At 45.0% G+C, this 12963-nt stretch overlaps 1 protein-coding gene across 4 annotated transcripts in view; it reads left to right on the top strand.

The window, feature by feature from the left end:
• The first annotated feature begins 32 nt into the window (after positions 1-32).
• LOC121294351 (mucosa-associated lymphoid tissue lymphoma translocation protein 1-like) overlaps positions 33-12963 on the top strand; it is a 24892-nt gene continuing 11961 nt past the window's right edge. For 2 of the 4 annotated variants that reach the window (XM_041217976.1, XM_041217973.1), the window contains exons 1-3: positions 8684-8787; positions 11417-11526; positions 12059-12183. In XM_041217976.1, the coding sequence (XP_041073910.1) occupies positions 11517-11526; positions 12059-12183 (135 nt within the window). In that variant the 5' untranslated portion in view covers positions 8684-8787; positions 11417-11516. Of the gene's footprint in view, positions 96-8683; positions 8788-8937; positions 8956-11416; positions 11527-12058; positions 12184-12963 lie in introns of those variants that run through there. The other 2 variants (XM_041217974.1, XM_041217975.1) reach the window with 2 other exon arrangements.

Below are 12963 nucleotides of genomic sequence, written 5' to 3'. Positions count from 1 at the left end.
CAGGCCTACAAATAGGCACAAGAGCACATCACATTTTCCACAACTTCTCTTCGGACACTGGTCTACAGGAGGCAAACCCCCCCGAAGAACTTAAGGTAAAGAAATTGGAAGCAGTGATTCAGGAACTTGTGAAATGATCGAGCTACATGAAAGGAGGTCTCGCTGCCCGTAATTCACTGGTGAAACATGGAAAATGAATCTCAAAACGATTAGACAATCTTCAAGATATTGCAGTATGCAGATGAATTCATGACGAGTCGGAACACTCGTTTGAGACGGTATGCATGTTGCAAAAACGGTTACACGTTTTCAAAAGCGCTGTAGGATTTGATTCATACACATGCTTTCAAACCCTAGTTCAGTGGATCAGCATGCCTGGTATGCCTTATGAGGATTGCCCTCTCATATGATATTGTCAATCAAAGTCAGGACACCACCCTGAAGACTCGTGTAATGTGAGCAATAAATACAGGCATCCAGTCACATTGGTTTATTTTCCAAGCATAAAAGTGGTTTGGTTACATTGACCGATAATAGAAAGGGACACGCTGCACCACTTTACACAGGGAGAAATACCATTTCCACAAGTGACACTGTTTACTCATAGTAACTGGAAACACACAAGCTGCTTTTCCACGTAGAACACCAATATCAGTGTTGCACACACCGACGTTGCACACGACGGTGTGTAAAAAAAAAGGAATGTTTTTCCTGATATGAATTAATGTGATAGTGTCCCCGTTTGTAAAACTGTGAGAGGATTTCACATTAATTGATACATTTATGCAAAGGCCTTCACTGCTAAACTAGCTCGAGAAAGATGCATTTAGAAAAGGTTTATAGCTTGTCTGACCAATTCTAATTTGTTGTTCCTTAGGGTAGTTTTGTTTATTTTAAGATTGATCTTCACAAGACTCATTTTCTGGCAGTGGTTTCACAACTAACTCAGAACTACTTTCCTGCAAAAGGCGTTTCTTATATTTTCAGACATGAACCAGTATAGTTTTTGAATGGGCATGTCACTTATGTCTCACAACTAATCCGGGATAATAGAAATCATGTGGTTTCAAAACGTGTTGATCATGCATTATTTTACAATTGTGAAATTACTGTAATACACATGTATACTAAAAAGGCTTACAATTTGTGCACAGTATGAATTATAGTAAAGTAGGCATTTCAGCTGATATACTGTTAAACCAACATTTATATCAGAATAGCAAGGCTTCTTTTTCACCGGTGGTCGGTCTAAGTGATGCAATTTGCAACAACCTTGACCCTGTAAGGCTTGCTATACTATGAATCATGGGCAACTAAATAGAAGAAGGTCATCACAGAGATAACATCAAACATGGTTTTGAACCAGATTTACTCAGCTTGTGCTCCAGTGGAAAGTTTGCACAGTTACTTTTTTTTCTAAACAGCGATGACTTTTTCCACTGGTTTTTCCCAGGGCCCAAAATACAATAAAAAAAAAAAAATACAGTAGTCTCCGACTATGAGAACATCCCCCGGGAAGCAAGCTAGGTGTTCTTATAGGCAAAGTGTTTTCTAAGACGGAGTTAGCTACCAGACACAATATGAATCAATAAATAAATATGTATTACTTGTCATGACGCACGTGCATCAACATATGAAATGAAATAAATAAGAGAAAAGCAATAGGCAAGTGTATGTTAATAATAAAATAACAGACAAAGTAACGTTAATAAACTAACTGTCAAACTAAATTAAGCACCCCTACACACGCTTAAATACAGGGCAGCAATATACAAGACATGCACATTATTTAACAGAATGGTGAAGCAACTCACCAGAATGGGAAATACCAAATTGCTCGACGACTTGTGTCTGATTTCTGTGGAAGGGGTGTGGGTAATTCACTGACAAGGAGACAGACAGGTGTATTTGGAAAACACCACACAGGTGCCCAGTTTTATTTTAGAGCCGGCTCTTTTCCTTTCCCTGTAATTTTTCCCTCCGGTAGAGGGCACTGTTGACCGTGGGCTGCCTATCAACGATGATAGACAGCACCACGGAAATACCACAGCTGGTACACGACCTTCAAATGCACTCGCAGGTGCTCAAAGAAATAATAATGAAAACAGAAGGCGAAAAGAACAAGGGAAAATAAAACAGTAATAAAACTACAAACAAAAGGTGCTGCACTCGGCAGCGTTATCCCGGTCGCCGCTACCCGCACGACCCGGATCACCGTCCTACTCTCTCGGCTATCTAGCCTGCTCTTTCACAATACGCCGGGGTCTGCCCAAGGGTTCCCCGCTCTCTCTCTCTGTCTCGCTGATTCCCGGTCCTGAATCAAAGGGTCCGCACCCTTAGCGCGTCTAAGTGGGCAGACCTGAGGAAACAACAGAGCGTTATTTTATAGGACCGACAATCACCCAAGACCCGCCTCTCAGCCATTCAGAGAGGGGGAAAGTCCACACACCCACTTTCCCACCTCCCCGTGTCACTGCCATGACTCACAGGCGGTTGTTGGGCGACTGCTGCCCTCTTCCTGCAGCCCGTGAACACGCCAGCAGAGTCAGCACAGATCTCTCCCTGTTACATATCCTTCCCCTCAGAATGACACCACCGGTTCATTTGAAAATCTTACACCCCCATGCCTTCCCGAGAGAAAAAGTCTGCGTTTTGATGCAGCTTTCCTGCTCGGTGGACTACCCTGAAGGTATAGGGCTGCAAGGCCAAGTACCACCGTGTGATTCTGGCATTGCTATCTTTCATCCGGTGAAGCCATGCTAAGGGGGCATGATCTGTAACCAGGGTGAAGTGTCACCCCAGGAGGTAGTACCGGAGTAACTCGACTGCCCATTTTACCGCGAGACACACCTTCTCGATGGTGCTATAATTTTTCTCGCGGGGAAGGAGCTTCCTGCTGATATACAGGACTGGGTGCTCGCTTCCCCGAACCTCCTGAGACAACACTGCCCTGAGACCTGTCTCTGACGCATCTGTCTGCAGGGTGAACCTCTTACCAAAATCCGGGCTGCATAGTACTGGCTTACTACACAGCCTCCGCTTCAAGGCGAGAAAGGCCCTCTGGCACGACTCCGTCCACTGAACCGTATTTGGGGCAGCCTTCCGGGTGAGGTCTGTCAAGGGAGCAGCGAGCGTAGCGAAACTCGGGATGAACTTTCTATAATAGCCCGCTAGTCCCAAGAAAGAGCGCACCTGGGTTTTGGTTGTAGGAACCGGCCAGTCAGCCAAGGCTTTCACCTTAGCAACTAGCGGTCTGATCTGGCCGCCCCCTACTCGATACCCCAAATACTCCGACTCACTCTTCCCAATGGCACACTTCTTTGGGTTAGCAGTGAGCCCCGCCTCCCGCAAGGATTGCAGCACCGCCGCTACCTTACACAGATGACTCGGCCAATCCTCACTGTGGATAACCACGTCATCTATGTAAGCAGCGGCGTACTGCTGATGGGGCCGCAAGATGCGATCCATCATCCGCTGGAAAGTGGCGGGGGCTCCGTGCAACCCAAAGGGCATGGTCCTGAATTGGTACAACCCGAAGGGAGTCGAAAACGCCGTCCTCTCTCTAGATTCCGGGGTCAGGGGTATCTGCCAGTACCCCTTCGTTAAATCCAGTGTCGTCATAAAATGAGCCGTGCCTAGACGCTCCAGCAACTCATCTACTCGGGGCATCGGATAAGCGTCAAATTTCGATTTCTCATTGATTCGTCTGAAATCAATGCAAAATCGAGTTGACCCGTCTGGCTTATCGACTAAAACGATCGGACTGTTCCAGTCACTTTGGGACTCTTCTATTACCCCCAGTCTCAGCATTTCGTCAATTTCCGCTTTTATTACCTGTCTTTTACGCTCAGGTATACGGTACGGCCTCTGGCGAACTAGCGCCCCCGGCTCAATATCAATGTGATGATGGGCTACTCGAGTCTGCCCCGGGACTGAAGAGAACACGTCAGGAAACTCTGCCACCAGACCGTGAGCCTGACATTTCTGCGTTGGTGTCAGATTCTCAGCAATCTGTACCGATCCTTTTCTTGCCAACACAGAAAGATCAGGTCCCAGGTCCGTGACGTCATCTGCATGCGCCACTAACAACGCCTCTGGTTGTAACCAAGGCTTTAAGAGATTGATATGGTAAATGTGTTTCTCTGTCCGTCGCTCCGGCTGGCAGATCTCATAGTCCACCTTCCCAACCTGGCGTGTAACCTCAAAGGGTCCTTGCCACTTAGCCAAGAGTTTCGACTCAGAACTGGGTAATAACAGAAGTACCTTATCCCCCGGCTGAAATGTGCGCAACCGGGCTCCTCGGTTATATTGTGTCTCCTGTCTGTGCTGCGCCTGCTGCAAATTGTCATGCGCCCATTTCCCAACAGACTCAAGACGTTTGCGCAGGTCCAACACATACCGGACTGTATTGGTCGAATTGTCCTGCTGCTCCTCCCACATCTCTCTGACCAGATCGAGCACGCCCCGGGGTCTCCGCCCATACAGCAGCTCGAATGGTGAAAACCCCGTGGAAGCCTGGGGAACCTCTCTGATCGCAAAGAGAAGGGGAGGAATCAGCTGGTCCCAGTAACGCACATCACTACGAATAAATCTGCGCAACATGTTCTTAAGGGTCTTATTAAAGCGTTCCACCAAACCGTCTGTCTGAGGATGAAACACAGAGGTCCTAATGGTCTTAATTCCCAAAAGCTTACATGTTCCGCGGATTAGTCGGGACATAAAATTGGTGCCTTGATCGGTTAGTATCTCTTTGGGAATCCCCACCCGGGAGAAAACCTTCACAAGCTCGTTGGCAACAGACTTAGCGGACATAGATCGGAGGGGAATTGCCTCTGGATAGCGCGTAGCGTAATCCAGAATGACAAGTAGGTGGGTGTATCCTGCCGCACTCCTTTCTAGTGGCCCAACTATGTCCATCCCAATACGCTCAAACGGAGCTTCCACTAGGGGCAAAGGCACCAGAGGGGCTCGTGGAACGGCTCTAGGGCTGGCCTTCTGACATTCCCCACAACGCTCACAAAACCGCTTAACATCGCCATCCAGCCCCAGCCAGAAGAACCGTGACACAAGCCTTGCTTTAGTTTTATCCCTTCCCAAATGACCAGACAGGGGAATAGCATGAGCCAGCTGCAACAAATCCTCCTTAAAGGGCTGAGGAATGAACAATTGATGACGCACTTCACCGGTCTGGGGTAATTTATCAACACGGTAAGTAGGTCTCGATCAATTTCAAAGTGGGGGTACGTGGCGGCGCGTCTGGGCTCGACCACCCGACCATTAACCACCGCTGCTTGGTCAAAGAGCCTGCCCAGCACGTCGTCACGCCCTTGCTCGAGTCGGAAGTCACGGGAGCGAGCTAAGAAATCAGCTCCCATGGCTTCCAACTCGGGGTCAGGTCGGTCCCGAGCAGAGGCAGCCGAGCCAGACCCCTGCGCTTGCTCCGCGACCTCCCCCACGGACTCTTCACCAACCGCCCCCACCTGGAACTTCTCCGACTCCCTCCATTGCCAGCCCTCATTCTTAGCGATCCGACGCTCCCGTTTAGCGGGGTTTAAATCTATGGCAAAACCATTCTGGATCGCGAAAGGGAAAAATCTCTCCAATTACTTCCTCTTTCTTAGCCAATAAAGAAGACGGGGCTGTCAGAGCAGCCAACCAATCTTTAAACTGCTCACAGTCCCGCCCCAGAACTACTGGTACCGGCAATCGAGGACATAATCCTACCTGCACCTGCGTCACCTGCTGGCCAATAGTCATACACACATTTATCTTGGGATAGGAGCGGACATCCCCATGAATACATTTAATATGCACCCGTCCCAATATACGTTTATGCCCCGGTGAGATTAGGCTCTCCTGTATAGAGACTGACACAATCCAGGAGAGCCTGGGTTTTTGTACCATCCACTGTCACCGGAATAACAAAACCCGTGTGCTGAAGCGACTGAGGTAATTGAACGTGCTTACCTGGTCGGCTGAGGTCACACTCCATCACAGGGCAGTCCCGGGCGAGGTGGCCCACCTCCCTGCACGTCCAACATGCTGGATTCTCTCCCCGAAGTTTTGAAAAGAGGGGGAAACACAGGAGCCATAAAAGGGGCCCGCCGATAAGGCGTCCGCGCGAGACCCCGGTCCGACACTGCAGCAGCCCGTGGGTATCCCCACCCTGCCCCAGTACCCGGGCCGGGAGCTCCCGCCGACACCCCCCGACCAAATTAGACTACCCCTTCCCCCCAGTCCCTCGCCCTTTCCGGGGCCAGTTGAGGGGACGATCCAGTAGCCACACTCCTCCCGGGCAGTTTCGCAGGCGTTGGCTCCGCTGCCTGGTACTGCTCGGCCAGTTCGACCGCCCGGTCCAGCGTGTCTGGCGCCTGCCGCTGGACCCACAGCCGAGGTCCCGAGGCTAGACACTCCAGGAAGCGCTCCACCACGATCATTTCCACCACCCTGGCTTTGGTGTTTAGGTCAGGATTCAACCAACCCATGGCGTAATCCTTCAGACGGTGGGCGATGGCTCGTGGGTGTTCCCCTGCCGCAAACTGCTCCTCCCGGAATTTCTTCCGGTAGCCCTCCGGTGTGGCCCCCACACGGTTTAGGATGGCTGCCTTCAGCCGAGGGTAATCCAACATGTGCTCCGGGGACAGCGTCCTCGCAGCTGCTTGAGCCTCCCCAGTGAGTTGGGGCAACACATAGCTAGCCCACTGGGCTTGGGGCCATCCGGCCGAGATCGCCATAGCCTCGAACACCACCAAGTAGGCGTCCGGTCGATCCTCGGCCGTCATTTTGGTGGGTCTCTGGATGGAGTGGTCTGGAGCTGCGGGTCTAGCCGCCCCCTGTACTGCCGCGGTGAGCGTCTGGCGCAGGAGGTCCATCATTGCGGCAAACTGGGTCGCATCCATTGCTAGTCTGCTCCTTCTAGCTAGCTGCACTGCTTGGGGCAGTGCCAGTGAATCCCACTTCTGACACCACGTGTGGAAGGGGTGTGGGTAATTCACTGACCAGGAGACAGAAATGTACTTGGAAAACACCACACAGGTGCCCAGTTTTATTTTAGGCCGGCTCTTTTCCTTTCCCTGTAATTTTTCCCTCCGGTAGAGGGCACTGTTGACCGTGGGCTGCCTATCAACGAACCACGGAAATACCACAGCTGGTACACGACCTTGCAAATGCACTCGCAGGTGCTCAAAGAAATAATAATGAAAACAGAAGGCGAAAAGAACAAGGGAAAATAAAACAGTAATAAAACTACAAACAAAAGGTGCTGCACTCGGCAGCGTTATCCCGGTCGCCGCTACCCGCACGACCCGGATCACCGTCCTACTCTCTGCTATCTCGCCTGTTCACAATACGCCGGGGTCTGCCCAAGGGTTCCCCGCTCTCTCTCTCTGTCTCGCTGATTCCCGGTCCTGAATCAAAGTGTCCGCACCCTTAGCGCGTCTAAGTGGGCAGACCTGAGGAAACAACAGAGCGTTATTTTATAGGACCGACAATCACCCAAGAGGCCATTCTGTCCACACACACACTTTCCCACCTCCCCGTGTCACTGCCATGACTCACAGGCGGTTGTTGGGCGACTGCCGCCCTCTTCCTGCAGCCCGTGAACACGCCAGCAGAGTCAGCACAGATCTCTCCCTGTTACAAGCTCAAACAATGTACAACACTTTTCGCCATTTGTTTACATGTCTTTTTATAGCAATGAGGTGCACTCATGGAAATCACAATACAAAACGAGTCTATGACAGCGGTTCGGGAATGATTTATGAAACCAAAGAGTGTGCCTCAAGACACTCTCATGTTGACAAGTCGCTTTTGAAAAGACAGAATAAACCATTTTAATTTAAGTATGATGATGATGATGAATTTTCAGGTTACAAAACAGTACTGTATCCATTGTGAACGAATCAACATGGTGTTCTTTTAAGCAAAGTTCCTGTTCCTTTAGCTGGAGCATTTACAATGGGAAAAATCAATTTCACCACAGAGGTGCTCCCTTAGGCGAAATGTTCTGTTAGGAGGTGTTCCTATATGTGGACCTGCTTCTATAGAATAAAGCTCCACAACAGATATAATGCTGTTTAAATGATTAAAATGGACCAACTGTGTTTATGCATGGATTAAAATATAAGATTAAAGGTTAAAGGCATATTTTTCATACCATCATTTGTTAACTGTTTAGATATACTTCGTTCTAGGGCTATTGAGTCTTTAACTGGCAATAACTTTACCTAATTTTACTTTGTCCTTGTAGTGGCTAATTGAAAATGTCTGCTAATTGCACATTGTAATGCTGTCTGTCCTGCACAACAATCTTTCTTGAAAACAAGAGCCTCAGATCACGCCCTGGGAGGTTTCTGTTTGAATGACTTCAACAAAGCAGGTGTTTAAACTCCACCGGTTAGGGCTGTTGTATGAGTATAAATCTAGAAATCATTTGTTAATATATTGATAGCATAATGACAGAATTGAGTCGCAGATGCATGTTTCTTATCATGCTTAAAGAGGCGAATAAAATGATACCTCACTCCTATAAGTCAGTTCTGATTCAGAATCTGGAAACAGCAAATATTATTTTAGTCTGTAATTGTGTAGGGGGGGAGTTTAGGACCAGGAGATGTCCCCGCTCGACCGCCCTCCCCGACAGCGGAACTTTCCAAAGAAAAGAAATAGAAGCAAGTAGTGTCAAACTTCAGGGGATTTCCCAAAAATATAATCGTATTCAGTGTGTTCTGTTCAAACTTTTTCAAGTGGAACTACGGGTTATTGGTTCTACGACAGTATAAACGTTTGGTAAGTTTACTTAAGTGTTGATTGTGTCAGTTTTGTGGACTGATTTTAGTCTGTTCTTACTGATGCGGTGCAATTCACCTTTTGATATTAAAAAATCAAGGCGAAATACGGTAAACAGCTTGGTAACAGCAGTTTTGTAGCAGTTTTTGGGGTTTTTTTCTGAATGAGGTTCGTATTTTTTTTTTTAAAGTTTATAATGTATTGTTAGTATGGGCTGAATTTGTTTGTTATTAACTCAAAGTTGTTGTATAGTGTTAACACTATTTTGAAAGTACCTGTAAATGTGACGTTAAATAGTTAGCATATACAGCACGTTTCATATGGCACGTGTAATTTTAAATTAAAGCGATACACTCGGTAATAGTACAGGAGATTGCCGACGCCGTATCGGAGTTACATAACGAACAGTTATCCATTCAAACTCCTTTGTTGGGATGTATTGTTGGGATGACTGTCCTGTAGCGAGTTTGTATATGTTTAATTAAAGGTAGGTGAAATATGTTTACATTCGCTGTATAGAAGAGGCTTGAACACTAAATTGATTGTTTACATACGCAGTACAGGCAACGACTGATGCAAGATGTGTGATTTATCGACATGCTCGCTTGCTGAATTTAGTCAGACTATTACATATTTATGGTTAATGCTGGTGAAGTAACTTACAAAAAAAATGATGGTGATTAAGTAGATTCAAGAAAATGCACAGAGTCCTTTTCTTCAGTCAGTTGCCAGGTTTATTGAAATATGCAGGGAGTCTGGTCCCAGATACAGGACAAACAGAATACTCAACATTACAATGTTTGCATGACATTAAATACCCTTCTGTATAGATGGTCCACCTCCCCTTTCTCTGACACTTAACCAATGGTCAAGGTAATTTAATTTATTGTGTGAGTGTGTCTGTGTGTGTCTGTGTGTGTAGTCTAGTGTGACAACCTCTGAACTCAGTGCATTCTTCACACTCCTGGAGACAAAAGGTCCATACATCTGCCTTTTGTTATCTTCTTGCGACCCCCTTTGATGCCAGTGGGATTATCTCTTTTGATCTCTCTGAAGTCTTAAGAGCCTGTTCCCTTCTAGTCCACAGCATTGTTATCTCGTTAGCTTGCAGTCAATGCTGGGCAAGAAACTTGTAGACGCAATGTCTCTATCAATGGTTAGCAGTACATGCAATTTGAACCAAACAGTCTGCTATCTGCAATATTAGTCTCTTTTCAGAAAAGAACACCAGTGTAGCTCTGCCAGTCCACATGCGTAGCAAACTGCTAATCAATTCTCAATCCATGTTTTCCAACAGCTGGATTTGTAAAATAATAACCATTAACAATTTTAAGTGGTTAAAATAGCAAAATTCAACTATTTCTTAATGAGCTCTTTTTTTTTTCATAAACAGATTTACCAAGTAAGCAGTTCAGTTTTTCACGAATGTTTCATGACTAGCAGTAATACGGCTAACCAAGTAATTTGACTTTGTTAAAATTCAAGGGCTTAAACTGAAGTAAAAAGTCTTAATTTGTGTAAATTATATTTAAAAGAATATATGTGTTGGGCTTTTATTTGGCTATGTTGTGGTTGGTATTATGTAGTATATGATATTTTCAGAACGTACAAGAAAGGTAAAGGGGATAATGTTTCAGGCAACTTGATCTGCATCAAACCCTGTAATGTTTTGAATTTTCTCTGTCTTGTTTTATTTTCTCTATTAACATACAGCACTTGCATAATGCAAGGTGTTTGACAGCTCTATAGTAAATGTTTTACTTTAATAAACAAAGGGAATTGTCTCCTACTGTCCCCATGTACTCCAGTTTTGTTATCTAATTTTGGAAGTCTAGTCCCTACTAATGCACAGTGCAGATAAGTGAGAAAAACAAATACTACAAATGAGAAACAAGATCTCAGGTAATTTCTAGAACTGTTGTGTGTGTGTGTGTTAATGAAGATGTCTTTGTAATAACAATGTACTTGAAAAATTATCCAAATTGTACTTTCATTTTTAGTCACATATGATTCAGAATCAGCAGGCTTTTTTAAATGTATGACAGATGTTTTGTACAGGATAGTTAGGCTTCTGTATGACCTGTTTACTATTAGGAAGACTGTTGTAACACCTTCCTTCCTGACAGCCTTTTCTAACTTTACATTTTGTACTCTGTGGGAAATCTGCTCAGGAACAGAATGGCTTGCAATAGGACAGTTACATCCTAGCGAGGAGCCAGCATGTTCAAACTAGTCTTTCCGAGTCCCTCCCTGTTTGTTGGCATCGACTTTCCCAAATTGCCATTTTCAAGTCTGTGAAGTCTAAATAAGAAAACAACAACAACAACAAAAACCTGAAATTGAGAACCCTCTCTTTTCATGTGTTTTTTTTTTTACTTTTAAACTTGTGACCTGGAATAAAAACTTGAAATGAGGTTAACATTTATAAAGGTCAGAAACTGAAGCCCATTGATATCCTCTCCATCCTTGCTGACCCAAATAGAATACTTTACACATTTATTTATATGTTTGGCATACCAGCAATTCCTGCAAGGCTGGTATGAATAAATACAGTACCTAAACACATTTTATAAATTTTTTAAAATTTAAATTCACTTGAATGTGTTTTTTTTTTTTTTTCTCCCCACAGACAATGCAGTAATGACTGGACAAGCTGAGAAGTATGCATTCCAAACTAGAGTTTATGTGATTTAGCTGCTCAGGTTGAATCGGCTAGAGATTTGCAAATCATGATAAGGGGTATGTTTATTTATATAGCAATAGTTGAAATTGAATGTAAAAGGAAACTGTAAGACAGGTGGGTGTTGTGATACTCTTAGTGGAGACTGAAGCCATTGCAGTAAAAAGTGAATAATCTGTCATGTGTTTTAGTTGGCAAGATATGAAGCTTTATTGCTTTTCTGGCAAGAGGACATCTTAATCTCGGAAGTCTGTAGTCTGTACTTCCTGGCATACCTTTTGTTTAAAGTATCCCTCTATTACTGACAAATTGAAAAGTGTCTGTGTTCTGCTGTTCATCTTGACAGTGTAATTGTGTTCCATGTTTTTAAAAGTGTTTCTGTTCAGGAAAGCAATTTCTATGATGAAAATTAGCGTGCACACACCCCCACCCACACACACATATACACAAAGAAACATAGTCTTGGTTGGCTTAAAATGACAGTTTCGCAATACAGTTTATAAAGTAAATACCTGCAGAAATGTGAAATCAAATGACAACAGATTTTTAAAATTGTAACGCTAATTTGGTTGATGGGAATTTCCCTTTCAGAACTTGCAATCACTGAGCATCCAGCATCTGCGTGTGTGCCTCTGAATTATCGAGTTACTCTGCGTTGTCGTGCAAAGGGGTCTGGCCTCCTACAGTACCAGTGGTTCCAATCAGAAGATGAAGAGGTATAAGTTATAAGGGAGATCTGTAGGATAGGTACAACTAAGCATGTAGGCTTAGGAACCTGTAGTTCTGCTGAGGGGAAAGCGAATATGGGCCATCTCTGCCCTGATCTGCAAGGTCAGTCACATTTTTGTACACCCACATAGCTTAATTTCTCATTTTTCTATTTGTTATCATGGTACCAATGCTTTTAAAACAGGACAGTATTCCGCTATATTCCACAGGTGGATCTGACAGACCTTTAGCGGCATTTGAGCTATTGCTGCCAATTGTACATTGTCATGAATATTACAGGCCTACCTTGGAAAACTCACCCTATGATGGGCCCTTTAAGACTATTTATTTACATTTGAGGGGGTGGGTAGCTGCAAGTCCCCCCCCCAACGCTCATTTTCAACTGTTTCTGCATGAGGAAGCAGACCACAAATATCTTGATTTAAACAGCTGCACTGACGAGGGGACCTCTCGCCCCCACAGTGCTATTTTATAACTTTCTTTGCATAAAGAAAAATGAGCGCTATTAAAGTAAATTATGTTTTAGTGTGCAATGATCCACACTCCCACATTGTCATATGAAAAGTTCTATAAAGAGTAAAAGCATTCTCCCACAGTACAAGTCAATCTCCTGTTCCACCCACTCACTTGTTGCACAGTTTTTGAGGTTAAAAGTGGGATTTTGTTAAAATGATGAAGCTGGGTGTAGAGAGTGGAACTAGTATGGTTTATTTTAATTGTTAGTGTTTAAGAAATGGGAAGCCAAACATCTGCAAATGTGTAACTGG

This window comes from Polyodon spathula, chromosome 19 (genome assembly GCF_017654505.1).
Source record: "Polyodon spathula isolate WHYD16114869_AA chromosome 19, ASM1765450v1, whole genome shotgun sequence".
Lineage (NCBI taxonomy): Eukaryota > Metazoa > Chordata > Actinopteri > Acipenseriformes > Polyodontidae > Polyodon > Polyodon spathula.
The sequence above is the reverse complement of the archived record's forward strand: the minus strand, read 5'-3'. Positions and strand labels throughout refer to the sequence as shown.